Below are 13977 nucleotides of genomic sequence, written 5' to 3'. Positions count from 1 at the left end.
GGATTAGTAGGCTAGGACTTGCAGAGAGAAACTACACCTCTTGCCTGTCCAGCCTAAACTCCTTCTGCCAGGCAATGCTACTGTGCCGTCCCCCCAAATGCAGGAGGTCTTGGGCTGTGGAATGGTTTGCAGACAGGCCATGTAGCTGTGAAATCTCTTCTGGGTAGCTGCGGCTCTAATAATCCTCCAACACTTCTCATTTTGCAGCTTCCCCCTTCCCTATGTGCTTGCCTCTACTCATTTGAATGTCAAGAAAAACACTTCAAATTCTCCTCAGTGGAGATCCGTGCACTGCTCCTGTCTCAGGCTTTAGGCTTAATCATTCAGCAAGGCACCTGAGGGTAAGTTTTGGCACAGGTCTCGGGGTATATCTGTGACACTGAGGCACTGCAATTGGTGGTGACGACAGCAGCTCCAAAAGCATGGTGGTCACGTACGTACAACCACAGCCAACGGCTAATTCTGCTGCCAAGACCAAAGTAAGTTCCCTCTACTCTGAGGAGGCGAGTGGCCAGATGACCCTTGTGGTATCTCTCGCTGCACGCGGACGATATGCCCACAACGAGCTGAATAGGAAGACTTGTGTTCAGGTACATTTGGGAGTCTGAAGTCCTGTGCTACCCCCAGTCCGCAACTTAAAGGTGTACAACATCCAGGTAAAAAGCACACAAGTAATTTTCAATAACAGATGGCTTTAAAGCAAACCACACGACGGATTTCTATCCAGACCTTAGGAAGGCATGGAAAATGAGGCAATGCTTGTTCTATGAGCAAGCATTTCAACTATTAAGGAATAACATTTTTTGTAGAAGCAGATCCAGGTCAAGTTTTAGGATAGAGCTCAGGAGTAGTTACCATGTTGTACAACTGCACAGAAGTTTTAGACAAGTAGACACATTCTGAAAAATAATCGTAGCTAGAAATTAAGAAAACAGCAAGCAGGGGACAGTCTTGCAGTTGAACTATTATTTGCTCAGGACAGCCCTTGTGCTTGATGCTTGGAACGGAGTAAGAAAACAGCCCCTGCCCAAAGGAGCATACACTCAAGGAAACGCATGGGTAGTTCAAGCACAAAACGCACCAGCTGACCATGCGACAGGGCCGTACAGAAGTGCAGCGCAGCAAGTGTTTTCATTGTTAGTAATGTACCACAGCAGTCAAACAGCTCAGAGTTAACAGTGACAGTCTGCAGAAGCGATACATTTTGAGAGGATTCAGAAGGGCCAGAGCTTGCTACCCTTGGGTGAAGACTGCATTTCAGACATGTAAGGCTGAACGGAAGGCTTAGAATTGATACCAAATGCACGCAAATATCTACGGTTGCTGGAGATTGTATGAAGGTAAAATGACACACAAGATAAGTTTACTCAAGCTTGCCATATTCAACACCGTATCTTTCACTAACATGATTTGATAAAAGTTGAAAGATGAAAAACAAGCAGTCACCCACTACCTTTTTAGGGTTTTTTTTGGTTAGGGATCCCCACCCCCGCCTTCCTTTTTAAAAGACTGCTTCTTGCTAAGACCTTGAATACTTATACTTACGTTCCTTCTGGAACAGAGCATCATAGTTCATCATAAAAAAATTAAAATCCAATGTAAAGATTAAACAGATTACTTGCTTCTGTTAAAAGTTCTCTAAAAAAAGTGTTTATATTAATATTCAATTGTAGGTCTTAAGCTCCTGGCTTTTGTAAGTAGGAATGAAATATCACAGTTTTATTCTTGCCTTAGACATAGAAAGATGAAGTAACTGCTGGCAGCATGGAAGATTGACATCTGCATCCTCCACCGTTTTATTTCTGTCTATACTATTTTAAAATTATAAGAACAAATTATATTTTTATGTCCCTTAGGTGCAAAGTGATCGTTCATATGTCGGGACAACAATAGGTATAAATACTTTAAATTTTCTTTTAAGAAGATGTTGGTAAATGTACCGACTCCACTGAAATACTCTTACTCAGTTCTCGATAATGCTCCCCATGATCTGTACTTGTATCTGCATAAACCTCCACACAACAACAACAAAATAAAAAATTACTATCTTCATTTGTAGATGGGGCAATAGAAGCAGAGTGAGGTGAAGCAGCTTCCTTGCACAACAGAAAACAGAGCCTGTGTGATGGACACTGACTTGAGACCAGGGCTCTCCCAGCCCAAAAGCAGAGCTGCTCCCTCCCCTGGGGCCTGGCAGTTGCCATGAGGGAGCCTACAGGAAAACCGGAGGGTTATTAACGCACTCAGCACAAAGACAGTTCTCAGGATAAACTGAATGAAGTCTTACACTTGGGAAAGAGAAAGTCATCTGAGGTATGAGTCATCTTGTAAGCATTTATAGGAAAAATTCCTTCCAGAGAACTGGAGATCTCCAATGTAAACTAGAATATGAGTAAAGGAAGGCTTGGAAAATAACTAGACAAAAAAGAAATACCACTGCCCCCCACCTCTTTAAAAGAAAATAATCTTGAAAGGCCAGTGATCACTGTAATGATAAATCTAGAAAAGAAGAGAAACCTCCATGCTATGTCAGTCTCCGTAATTAGGGAATGCCTCCTCTCACTACAGCGGTGCACATTAATACAACAAATAAAAGACAGATCGCAGCAGGAAATTTAGATAGCCTAAAGTAAGTTAAATATCAGGGGAAAAAAAAACACAGAACAAAAAAAACTTTCAAGGTTCCCCCCCCCCCCCCAACTTTTCAAAGTTGGTTTACTGACCAAAAATAAAATTTCAAATTGTGTCAAATGAAAGAAAAAGCTAGAAATTTCTTTTAAGACAGGTAAACTTGCATAAATAATGTAAAATTCAACAGCATTTTTGTAGATGCAGGTGATGGCAAAGTTTGATGATGACAGGTGTGGAAACATAGGAAAAGAACTGAAAGATTTGAGTGAGAATTGATACAGAAGGGAGAATGAATCCTCAACATGACTACTTTTGGGAAGTATAGTGGACAGTTAATTTGCTGTTTCAGTTGCATTTGATCTTCAGAGAACCAAGAGGATTACATTTTTTCCAAAGACATTAGTTCTTAAACATCTTCAAAAGTGCTCTCACCACATTAAGAGATGCCCTATAACAAAAGCAGTATGACTTCAAACCTAGGGTTTTAAGTATCTTATAAGTCATTAATAAACCAAAATCCAGACAATTGGAGTGATGTTGCTTTTTTCCAAAGCTCATGTTTTTCAATAATTTTCTGTAGCCCAGATATAGCAGGAGAGAACTATTAGGTAGTTTTATACAGATTTAGATAGAAACAGAGACTGCTTGTAGAAAGGTCAATTCAGCCTTGCTGAGGTTCTGCTGGTTACATGTGCCATGTATCATATAAAATACTAAGTCAAACTTTACCTCCAATTTCATCTAATTCTATCTGAAATGCCAAGCTTGCATGGCAGATCACTGTACTTATCTGAGCTATGCTAAAGAGAACGTCAGTTTTGTGGTGCAAAATATTCCAGCACCTATTTCTTCAGTCTGCTTTGCTAAACAGATAGCTTTCACCCCTAAAAATGCATGAATCGTACTCTTTTAAGCCTTTATAACAAAACAAAAATCACACTTTCTCCTATATTTTTAATTTTTTAGAATTAAATAAATGTATGTGATTTTTTTTTCCTTTAGAAACACTTATACTCTAGCAGTAGATCCTAAAATCAACGACAAGTAGACCTAAACCAGAACCTGGCTATCACTACTGCCAGCTTTTCCATTTAATATAAAAGGTATACTATGGAAATCAAGAAAACTTTTGCAACAGGTTTAGCAAGCCTGCTGACATACTAATACTTCTAAGAATTAAGAAAAAAATGACAGTGACAGGTGAAACAGATTGATAAATCCCACGAAAATTTTCTTTGCTCTCTCACAACTCAAAATATTCATCACTTTGCACTTACTGTACTTCAAGCCCGCACATTCATCCAACAGAAAAAGAATTCATTATGAATATTCTCAAGTCTGCTTAAAATTTTACAAACAAAGCAATTGCTATTAGAAAAGTTAAGCAACACAGTGAGGAAGTACATTAGGTAGCACTCAGAGTTACTAGAGTTACCTTAAAATTTAAAATATTAAACAGAATTAAGAAGTTGTTTAACATGTTAGATCCCAAGGCTGCCAGAGAACCATGACTTCTATACAAATAATTTTTTTAATCTATCTTTTACATCAAAGATCCACCCTAACAAGGGACTGGCTGGCTGCACATGAAAAGCCCACAAATACATAAACAATGTCCAGCTCATGCATCCAGCTCTGGAGCCCTCAGCACATGAAAGACATGGACCTGTAGGAGCGGGTCCAGAGGAGAAAGGCCACAAAAATCATGAGAGGGATGGAACACCTCTCCTATGAGGACAGGCTGAGAGAGTTGGGGTTGTTCAGCCTGGAGAAGAGAAGGCTCTGGGGAAACCTTATTGCAGCCTTCCAGTACTTAAAGGGGGCTTATAAGAAAGATGGGGACAGACTTTTTAGCAGGGCCTGTTGTGACAGGAGAAGGGGTAACGGTTTTGAAGTAAAAGAGGGTAGATTTCGACTAGACATAAGGAAGAAATTTTTCACAGTGAGGGTGGTGAAACACGAACAGGTTGCCCGGAGAGGTGGTAGATGCCCCATCCCTGGAAACATTCCGGGTCAGGTTGGACGGGGCTCTGAGCAAGCTGGTCTAGCTGAAGATGTCCCTGCTCATTGCAGGGGAGGGGTTGGACTAGATGGTCTTTAATGGTCCCTTCCAACCCAAACTGTTCTATGGTTTTATGCCCTCCAGTTAGCATACTTGTGATGAGAAATAAACCCCCAAAAGGTATGCTTTCCAATCTTTTAATTTCAGGGACTTTCATTTAGCAGTTACCCCTGTCCCCTATTTTAGGAATGACCTTTAAATCACCCATGTCACTTTGTGTGTTTCTCAAATTACACAGCGTAGTGAAAGTCACTGTAAACATTAAAAGAGGAAAAACTTTCCAAACTGGAAATATAATTAGAACTGCTAATTAGGCATATCCCATCTAGGAAAAAAACCAACCCAAACCAAAAACCCAACACTCTCCCCCCACCCCCAACTGGCCAAAAAAACCCCAAAACACAAAACCACCCACAAACCTCCAGCTACCGCTTACAGTTAAAAGACCTATTGGGGTATGGCATAAGAGAAGGAGCTCTTCTGCTCTTAGGAGCACAGCTTCGGAGGACCACAGATTTCTTACATGAAAATATGCGAATAAGAACTCAGTAGATCTAACTTTCTTTTGTTCTTAAAAGGTATAGGATTTATCCTCTGTGATAAAGCAGTTACTTTTTCTTACTTCTATGTGCCAAAAAAAATCTAAAGAGCCAGAAGCTTGACACCAGTAACTCAGATCTGTAATTCATACTTGCTTTTAAAAACTAACACCAATATACCTACCGTGACAAAATGGATGGCAATTCAATCCAGCTTAACAGCTGAAAGTTCTATTTTCCTTTGAGCATTACTTTTTTTTTTTTTTACTGTTTCCAGTATGCCAGAGCTAGTGTATTCATACTGTATACGTTATAAAACTACAAATGCAAACCAAACATTTCTATTCTGTGACCTGCATTGTTCTGAAAGTTTTCACTCCCCTTACACTTCTGTTGCTTTGCTAAAGTGACCCATTGTCAACACAACACACTTTTTTCTATCTTTTCTACTTGCAAGGATCATATGAAATTCCCAAAGGGTCATTGCTTTTCAGGGAGCTGAGTTTAAAACCACCATTCCTTATGGGGAAACAAAGGTTAAATTTATTCTTACCGTTTTCATCTACAGCAAGTACACTTGCTCCCTTCCCTAAAAGCTCTTGAACTACAACCGTTAGTCCATTCCGAGCAGCAACATGCAGAGGTCTGTGAAGACAAGCAAACTGGTACATAAACAGTAGAACGAGATACTAAGTAAGACAGGTAGCTTGCATCTAGTTAAATGACTATTGAAGTATTTATACTGGTATGTTACTTACACATTATATAAATATTGTTGATCAGTAACTAAGATGGGAAAACCAGCAAATCTCTTTTCTTATTGCAAAGAAACTGTAAAATAACAATTGTGCACTTTCTGTTGTCTTTTTATGGCACCACACAGTGAGGAAGTAGCTCACTTCATGAGTAGTAACTTCATCATGTTAAACATTTAGAAACATCTGGTACCCTACTGTTGATAAATCCCTCACTGAACTGTTGTAACAGATATTGTCACATCTGAGAGTTACTCCGTGTCACTGGCAATAATCCTTAGAATAGTAACAGAAGAATGGTGGTCATTTTATTGCATGTAAATGCTTAAGAGATGCAGAACCTTTTCATCAATCTGCCTTTTAGAAACCAATATATTCCAATGTGACTAGAAATAAAAAAAAACATTTTACAGTATAATGCATGAAGCAGAAAAAAAAATTACTTTTCAAAACCTCAAGCTATTAACCATAACCCTGTTTTGTGGTGACTTGATCTATAAAGGAAAGTGTAACTTTACCTCATATATTTTAATGACAATCTTTTTCAAATGCAACAGTTTTTCAAAATTGGTTCCCACTGGCTTAAATAAAACCCTACCACCACTCAGCAGGAAACAGAATAATCAGCTTACTTGTCTTCTGCTTTATATTGCTCTTCATTAATTTTGAGATTCTTAAAATTGTTCGAAAATTAACTACGAACTATATTTTGATTTGGAAACAAGTGCCTTTACTTAGAGACCAGAAATGCAAAACATACTACTAGGAGAAGTTGTATCTGTGGTGCTTATATTAAGTATTAAAATTCAAGAACTACTGCACACCACAGATATACTGAAAAAGTACTGTAATTAAAATAGAGGCCAACGACTGTAATGCTTATCTTGGCACAAAGTAGGACATTGTTTATGATGAAAGCTGTTTAGAAAGTAGTTATTAAAAAACATTTGCTAAACCAGTATTATTTTAAACAAATGTTAAAATCTTGAAATTTATATAAACATTTCATGGAGGTGTGAATAGGTACCTATTTTTCCCCCATGATATCTCTTGATCAGACTGTATGAGCCAAGGCATGTGGGTGGAATTAGATGAGCCTGTGGTAGCATACGTTCCCACGTCTGTTCACATCTCATTTTTGCTTTTCCTCGTTCCAAGATATCCCCCACTTCAAGCCAGAAATGGGGCAATGAATCCCTTTCCTGCGTTCTGGTTATTTCATGCTGCCTGAGGTGCATCATGGTGAGCAGCAAGAGCAGAGGAAGAATTCTTACTATCTTAACTCCTTAGTTCAAGCAAATCTCTCAGAATAGTTGGAAGATCTGAAGGAGTTTGAACATGACAGATTCTAGCGGGATGTAAGGCCAGAGAAATACGCAAGTTGCTTACAAGTCCCGGTGGTTTTTTTTTCCCTAAATGGTCTGTGATCAAGCAGTGTAATAATTCATGTACATAACTCTGCTACATATCAGATGTCAAATATTGCCTATAACACAAATACATTCTTTAAAAGGAAAAAAAATGCAGAAGAGTCATTTTAATAGCGCATCCTGAAATATATTCCCCAGTATGACACACCAGTACATTTTAAAGTTCTCCTTATGATTGGGCTAACAAAATAGGCTTAATTCTACTTGAGAAAAGACCTTCAGGAAGCATTAAGAATACTGTATTCTCCACAATATTTAATAGAAAATAGTCTCATCCTAGTAGCAATAGGTATCTTTTCCTAACAGAAAGCATGCTGAAGAATAAAAGCACACTTCAGCTAGGCTTTTTATTAGGTAGCTTTGAAGAGCAAGTCTTGGTTTGCCTCTGATCAGTTGTTAACTGAAGTGCATTTTAATTGAAAAATTAGATAATTTATAAAACAGAAAAATACTGGTTTACAAGTAATCTGAATGGATTGCAGTAATTCCACACAGGATTCTCTGAATCAGAGTACACTAAGATTTATTTATCATGCCTCTCAGTCAGCTAAAACTGAACTTGAAGTATGAACAAAGCACCATGTCACTTCAAGTCTGTTAAACTCTTGGTACTTGTTAAGCAATTCAGTAAAAGTTCAACTAATTTGGAAAAAAATTCTGAAAAATATTCCTCTTTATGAGCAAGACATAGCAGAAACACACCAAAACCACATCTGTAAAGCGCACTCACTGATGATACGTACGTTTGCAAGGCTGCATTGGTGGCATTGATGAGGTTTCTATCCGTAATCTTCTCCAGTATTAACAAGGCACTAGTTTCATGACCCTTAATAAAAACCAAACATCTGTCATGTAACAAATACTCTTCAAAAATTGCGTTGAATGATTTAAAGTAACAAGTTAATATTTGCAAACAGTGCTTGATAACATAAAGTTCAGCACTGGTAAGTCAGACTACACACACACCTTGCTGCACGCCAAATGGAGCGCTGTGTTTTTCGAACTGTCTTGCAAAGTCAGATCAGCCTTAGCACTGCTAACCAGCACCTCTGGGGAAATAAAGAGGTTTATTAACTAAAAGTATATTCCTTAAAGTCTTAATGGCTTACATTTGTGCAAAATGAAAAGGTAATTTTGACAAGATATACCCACAAGAACATTAACTATAAGGCAACTTTACCCACAGTAAGATTAACAAACTTAAGAGCAGAAATATACAAAGCTTTCTCTTTACCAACTGTATTTGTTTGTCCATTTTCTGCAGCCATCATTAAAGGTGTTTTCCCAGAAGAATCAACAGCATTCACTTGAGCATTGTGACTGAGCAGAAGCTGTAGACACTCAACATGATCTGTAAAAGCTGCTGCGTGAAGAGGCGTTCTACAACAGATCAAAAGACAATATGGGCATGTTCAGCCATGCTATTCAGAGAGGCATGCTGGCTGTGATCCTGCAGATCCAAAAGATTGTCTTTTCTGTGAGGAGGGCAGTCCCTCTCACTGATCCTTTGAAATCAGTATTGCTGGAGTTGTGACTGCTGCCTTTAGAAAGTCACCTTCAAGTTTCAAATAATTCCCTCTACGTCGTTTATAATAGAGATACAATTTGATTCAGAAAAATAAAATATGCATAAAATACTACCCACAAAGTGATACAAACAATTTAAAACATGCTCAAACTTGCCTATATAATAAAAAGTCAATTCAAGTTTATTGAATCAGAACAGAATTTTTAAACGTCTAAAATTTATTTCTAGCACAGAATGAAAAAAAATAATTTCTTCAAAGAATAAAGACGGGGAAGGAGGAATTAATGTAAGCGGCAAATTGAAAAACCTCAAAAGATTATAGAATTTATCAGAGCCATTGCAACTATTACGTTACAAACATTCCACTGTACATTTACACTCTTACCTTCCTTTTGAATCTGTTGAATTTACAATACCAGCACCTAGTGTATCAATTAACATTTCTGCAGCACCTTCATTGTCATTTATCCTATAACAAATTAAACAGGCTGTTATTTACAGAATGATAAATCTTTTGTTAAATACAGCAAAGAAATCTATGAAGAATAATTTTGCACTTCCTTACACAGCACAATGCAACGGACTGAAAGAATTTCCTTCCATTTTCTGGAAAACTTCCTGTTCCAGGAGGAGCTCTACACAACTGTCATGACCTAAAGCAAATGTAAAAGTTAGGTATTAATAAAAGGGAAAAGATCTATTATGGATTACAACAAAAAATATGTATCTGAATTAGATTAAGCGATATTTCATTTGAAAGTTTCAACCACACAATGGTTATATCTGATAGGGCTATGTTTAGGAACGAAGACATTTTTAGAATCCTGAAAAATCAAACTGACATTTAACACTGTAAACTTTGATTTACAAATTGATAAATGAAATTTAGAATGAGATTTAGGAGGGATCTCATGCTGTCTGAAGAAGAATCAGAACACTTCATTTAGTTCTTTACATCTCCACGTTTCAAACTTTTCTGTACATTCACCACTTCGTCTACATGAAAATGTCTCCACCATTTGAAGGTTACTTTTGTTCCACTGTTTTGCTAAACCCAAAGAGAACCAAGTCGATAGTCATAACAAAAGCTTAAAAATCATTCCTCCCGAGGCTCCCGGTGAACGTTATTTTTTTGTGATGTGCGGCACAGGTACTATGCTGAATTTCTTGAAAGACTCCTTGAGACATAAAGCTAAGAAGGCAGTTTACAACAAAAACGTAGTATAAAAATAAACACCTCATATTATGTATTAGGTGTTAATGGATTCCCCCTCAAGATATCATGTCCGTCATATTGTCACATTGACTAACACGAACTGAAAGAGGACAGACTTTATATATTGCTTGTTTAAGCAGTAATAGTTTCTATCTCAATATCAACAAATACATTTAGATCTGTATTTTAACTTTAATGTATTTTACCATTATAGCAGGCCCAATGCAGTGATGTATAGCCGTGATTGTCTGCTGCTGCAGGTACTGCATCCACAGATGTAGCTGACTGCAAGAGAGCTCCTAGAACACCTATATGTCCACATGCAGCTGACAAATGTATAGGGGTTCGCCCCCTACAGTCTCGTAATAAGGACTTAGCACCATGTTGAAGCAATGCTTCCACACATTCCTCATGCCCAGTAACTGCCTGTGAGAGAGAGAGAGAGAGGAAACAGCAAATTTGCAAATATTCATGTGTATAAACCAAGGTGTATAACTAAAGCAAGCAAACTTCAGGCAATTTTCTACATTTTTAAGTAATAACAAAATAAGCACAGTTGTTATTTTTATTCCTGGAAACAGCCATTTTTTGTAAAAATAGCAATGTATTATCATATTGATGAGAGAATAATTTTTTGGAATAAGACTGAATGAACTGCTAATCTCTAGGGCTCATTTTACATTTTAGAGTCTTTCAAGAAATTCATTCTTACTTAAGACTCTAAAAGTCCAAAAGAATTCTGAGTGTAAGTAGCAAACAGGCAAAAACTAGCCTTTTGAAAGCAACTAAAAAGACAATTAAAGAATGGCAAGATAAGAATAATGAGAAATTCATTAACACTACACATTAAGTCTGTATTTGAAATTAGTATGTACAAAACTGGAAAAGACAGAAAAGGAATATTCTCTTACCCCTCTATGTAATGCTGTCCTTCCCCACTTATCTTTGGCATCTACATTCGCTCCTTTGTTAAGGAGTGAATAAACGCAGTCAGTGTGCCCATTGAGAACAGACAACATCAGAGGAGTCCTAAGCAGAGAGTGAAATAAAGGGTAATCTCCACGGAAATTTAACAGACTAGCACTCAGCTGAAATAACAACTATTATTCTTCTGGACAACGCTGTTAGCATCAGTGATCTTCTCTAACAGCAACTTCACTCCAAGAATGCCACTCATATTTGCTTTTTAGATTCAAGAAAAGAAACTAATATCCCCTAATTCGTAAGTCCTGATTAAGTTACTAGAATCCATTTCTTTCAGCATCTGGGCAATAAGATGCATTTTAGATTCCTCCCGACTGAACAGGAACATTTTTCACCACCAACATTATGTTTACTGTAAAATACACAGTCTCATTTGTCCTAGTTCAAATAGCATCTCCCTTTAAAGTAATAAATTGAAAATCACCAATGTAATGTATTTAGTTTTTCCTCTTCTAAAATGCAATAACTTGTGAAGAACAGAATGTGTATCTTTTAAACTCACTGTCCATTTCCATCTTGAATGTCCACTGCATTCTGTGGTTCTGCATTTCCTATCAATAGCCGCAAACATTCTGAGTGACCATTCGTAGCTGTAAAACATCACAAAAATACCATTTTTACGTTAATTGCCGTTGAGTATACAGCTCAAACAGAATGGTAACCCGCTCAGACTAAAGCCCCTGAGCTACAGCCCACTGTACAGCTTTACCATTGTTGTAACTGAAATTAAAAACAAAAAATATGAACACTAGAAAATGATGTCAGAAATCAGGCATTCTCAACTGTATAGTATTAAAAGTAATTGATTCCAGCTGTCAATTGCCAACAGGTATTTGTTTTTTACATATAAATGAGGTTGCACACATTAGCCATAGTTAGAATATATGCTTATACATGATCCACAAGAAGGAATAATTAAATAGTAATTAGCATAAGTTTTGCTTGTTTTAAGGCACGGGTAAACACATACCCAGCCAATCATACACAGATTTTGTTAGTAAGTGCATAGTTATGAAATAACTGAAAGCACATTTAGAACGAGGAGAAGGAAACGTAACGCACAGAAGTAATCAACCAAGCAGTTAAAAAAACAAAGGAAGAAGAAAAGAAACAAAAAATTGAGAAATCACATTTAAATGCAACTCATGAAAGATAAACGAGTGCTTGTTGGAGGGGAAATTATTTCTGACATACAGCTGCTGTACCCCGTCCGTGTAAGAACAGTGACAATTCATGCTTCTCTAGCTGACAGAAATGCTAACAGAAGTTAGGAGAAGCTAAATCAAATAGAAGAATACAGCTTGTGCTCATGGCCAACAAATTAAGTTGTTAGAATAATGATGTTTTGTACATAATGCTCTTTCTACTGCAACATTTCTGTAACAACGTAACTATAAATGCCAATTTAAATAAGCCTACTTTCAAAGAGAGGAAACAAATAAGAATATTGTATGAACGCTAGACTTTGGGAAAGGTAGGTTTATAGAAGTTTTCTAGGAAAGGCAGTGAGAAAATATTTCAAAATAACAGCAATCCTTTGCAAAACACTCAGGAGTCATTTAAAACCTTGGAAAAAACCCAAAGTATCATTTTCATGTCTGTTCTCAAACTGACGGAATTCTCCAAGACTCCGGTCATTTTTAGAAGTATTTTACTGCCAAGACAGGCAACACAAATCATGTATCTAAATTTGGGCCTACAGTTTGGGCTGTGTGAAAGACGAGGAGAGAAACAGGAACACGGCATTGACACCTGTCAGCACAGCTAGTCTAGCTAGCTGAATGGACAAGGACAGTGCACCCTTCTGAGAGCAGCGTGGAACAGCACGCCTCAAGCAAAACTGTTTCCTTGGGTTAATACTGGTTTCTACCCACAACTGTTTTGTTGCGCCTTTCTCAGCATAGCATATACCTTTAAAAGTCATCATCTATTCCTAAACATCATTTCTTAGAACATTAATGATAAAGACTTCTAAACACAAAGATGATCCACTTCAAAAGAAGCCAAAATTTTAGAGGTCAGCGGTCAGCACATACCTGCAGCGTGTATTGGGGTCCTCTTTACAACATAATCTTTCACCAAGATTGATGCTCCCTGATTAATGAGCACATCTACACATTCTACGTGTCCCTTAAATGCAGCAAGATCCAGTGGTGTCCTTCCATTATTATTCCTCACATCAAGGTCCAGCAGCGACTGTACCAGCACTTCCAGAGCTTGATGGTGGCCATGATAGGCCTACAACAGTAAGAAAACTCTTCAGTTTTCCTATCCTTCACATTTTTCCTTTTCTTACTAGGATTACATAAATGAAACTATGAAGATAGTATTGGAAGAGCTACTGATGCAGCATGTATTTAGTTACAATAGTTACAACTAATTTAAAAAAACCCATGATTTCAGCAAGAAGGTTGGTGGGTGTTTTCCATTTTATCCTTTCAGTCGGCAACTGAAACTACTTTCAGAAAATCGTCTGTCTCCAATTTGTGTAACTACCAGCATTTTGAATACTGCATGTTTCATAACTTTATGTTATAGTTACATCACTCTCAGATTATTTGAAGTGAGGAACATACACAAACTTAACTAATTCCTATTAGGTTTTTTAATAAAGTATTTAAAAAAGGAAAAAGCCAGTAAAATTTGTAAGTAAAAAGAATACAGTACAAATAGTTACAGTTAACATAACTGGTAACATAGAAGGGACTTAAACAGTTAAGAGATCAGAATGGATATCCAAGGATAAAAAAAATAGCACAGAGAATACTCCGTAGGTATGTGTGAAGACAAAGTGTCAAAGTCAGTAATGAAAATAAACATCTACAGCTATGG

The 13977-nt window shown here is 37.3% G+C and overlaps 1 protein-coding gene across 2 annotated transcripts in view; it reads right to left on the bottom strand.

Annotated features, from left to right (window-relative positions):
• Positions 1–13977, bottom strand: part of ANKRD28 (ankyrin repeat domain 28) — a gene marked incomplete at its 5' end in the record, with an annotated part of 82069 nt that overhangs the window by 2682 nt on the left and 65410 nt on the right. For both annotated transcript variants that reach the window (XM_082015634.1, XM_082015635.1), the window contains 10 exons: positions 5786–5877; positions 8161–8243; positions 8384–8466; positions 8652–8797; positions 9331–9414; positions 9511–9598; positions 10368–10587; positions 11073–11190; positions 11648–11735; positions 13182–13383. In XM_082015634.1, coding sequence (XP_081871760.1) covers positions 5786–5877; positions 8161–8243; positions 8384–8466; positions 8652–8797; positions 9331–9414; positions 9511–9598; positions 10368–10587; positions 11073–11190; positions 11648–11735; positions 13182–13383 — 1204 coding nt within the window. The remainder of the gene's footprint in view (positions 1–5785; positions 5878–8160; positions 8244–8383; positions 8467–8651; positions 8798–9330; positions 9415–9510; positions 9599–10367; positions 10588–11072; positions 11191–11647; positions 11736–13181; positions 13384–13977) is intronic.

This window comes from Phaethon aethereus, assembly GCF_964289735.1.
Source record: "Phaethon aethereus genome assembly, chromosome: 2".
In the NCBI taxonomy this organism is placed as follows: Eukaryota; Metazoa; Chordata; class Aves; order Phaethontiformes; family Phaethontidae; genus Phaethon; species Phaethon aethereus.
The sequence above is the reverse complement of the archived record's forward strand: the minus strand, read 5'-3'. Positions and strand labels throughout refer to the sequence as shown.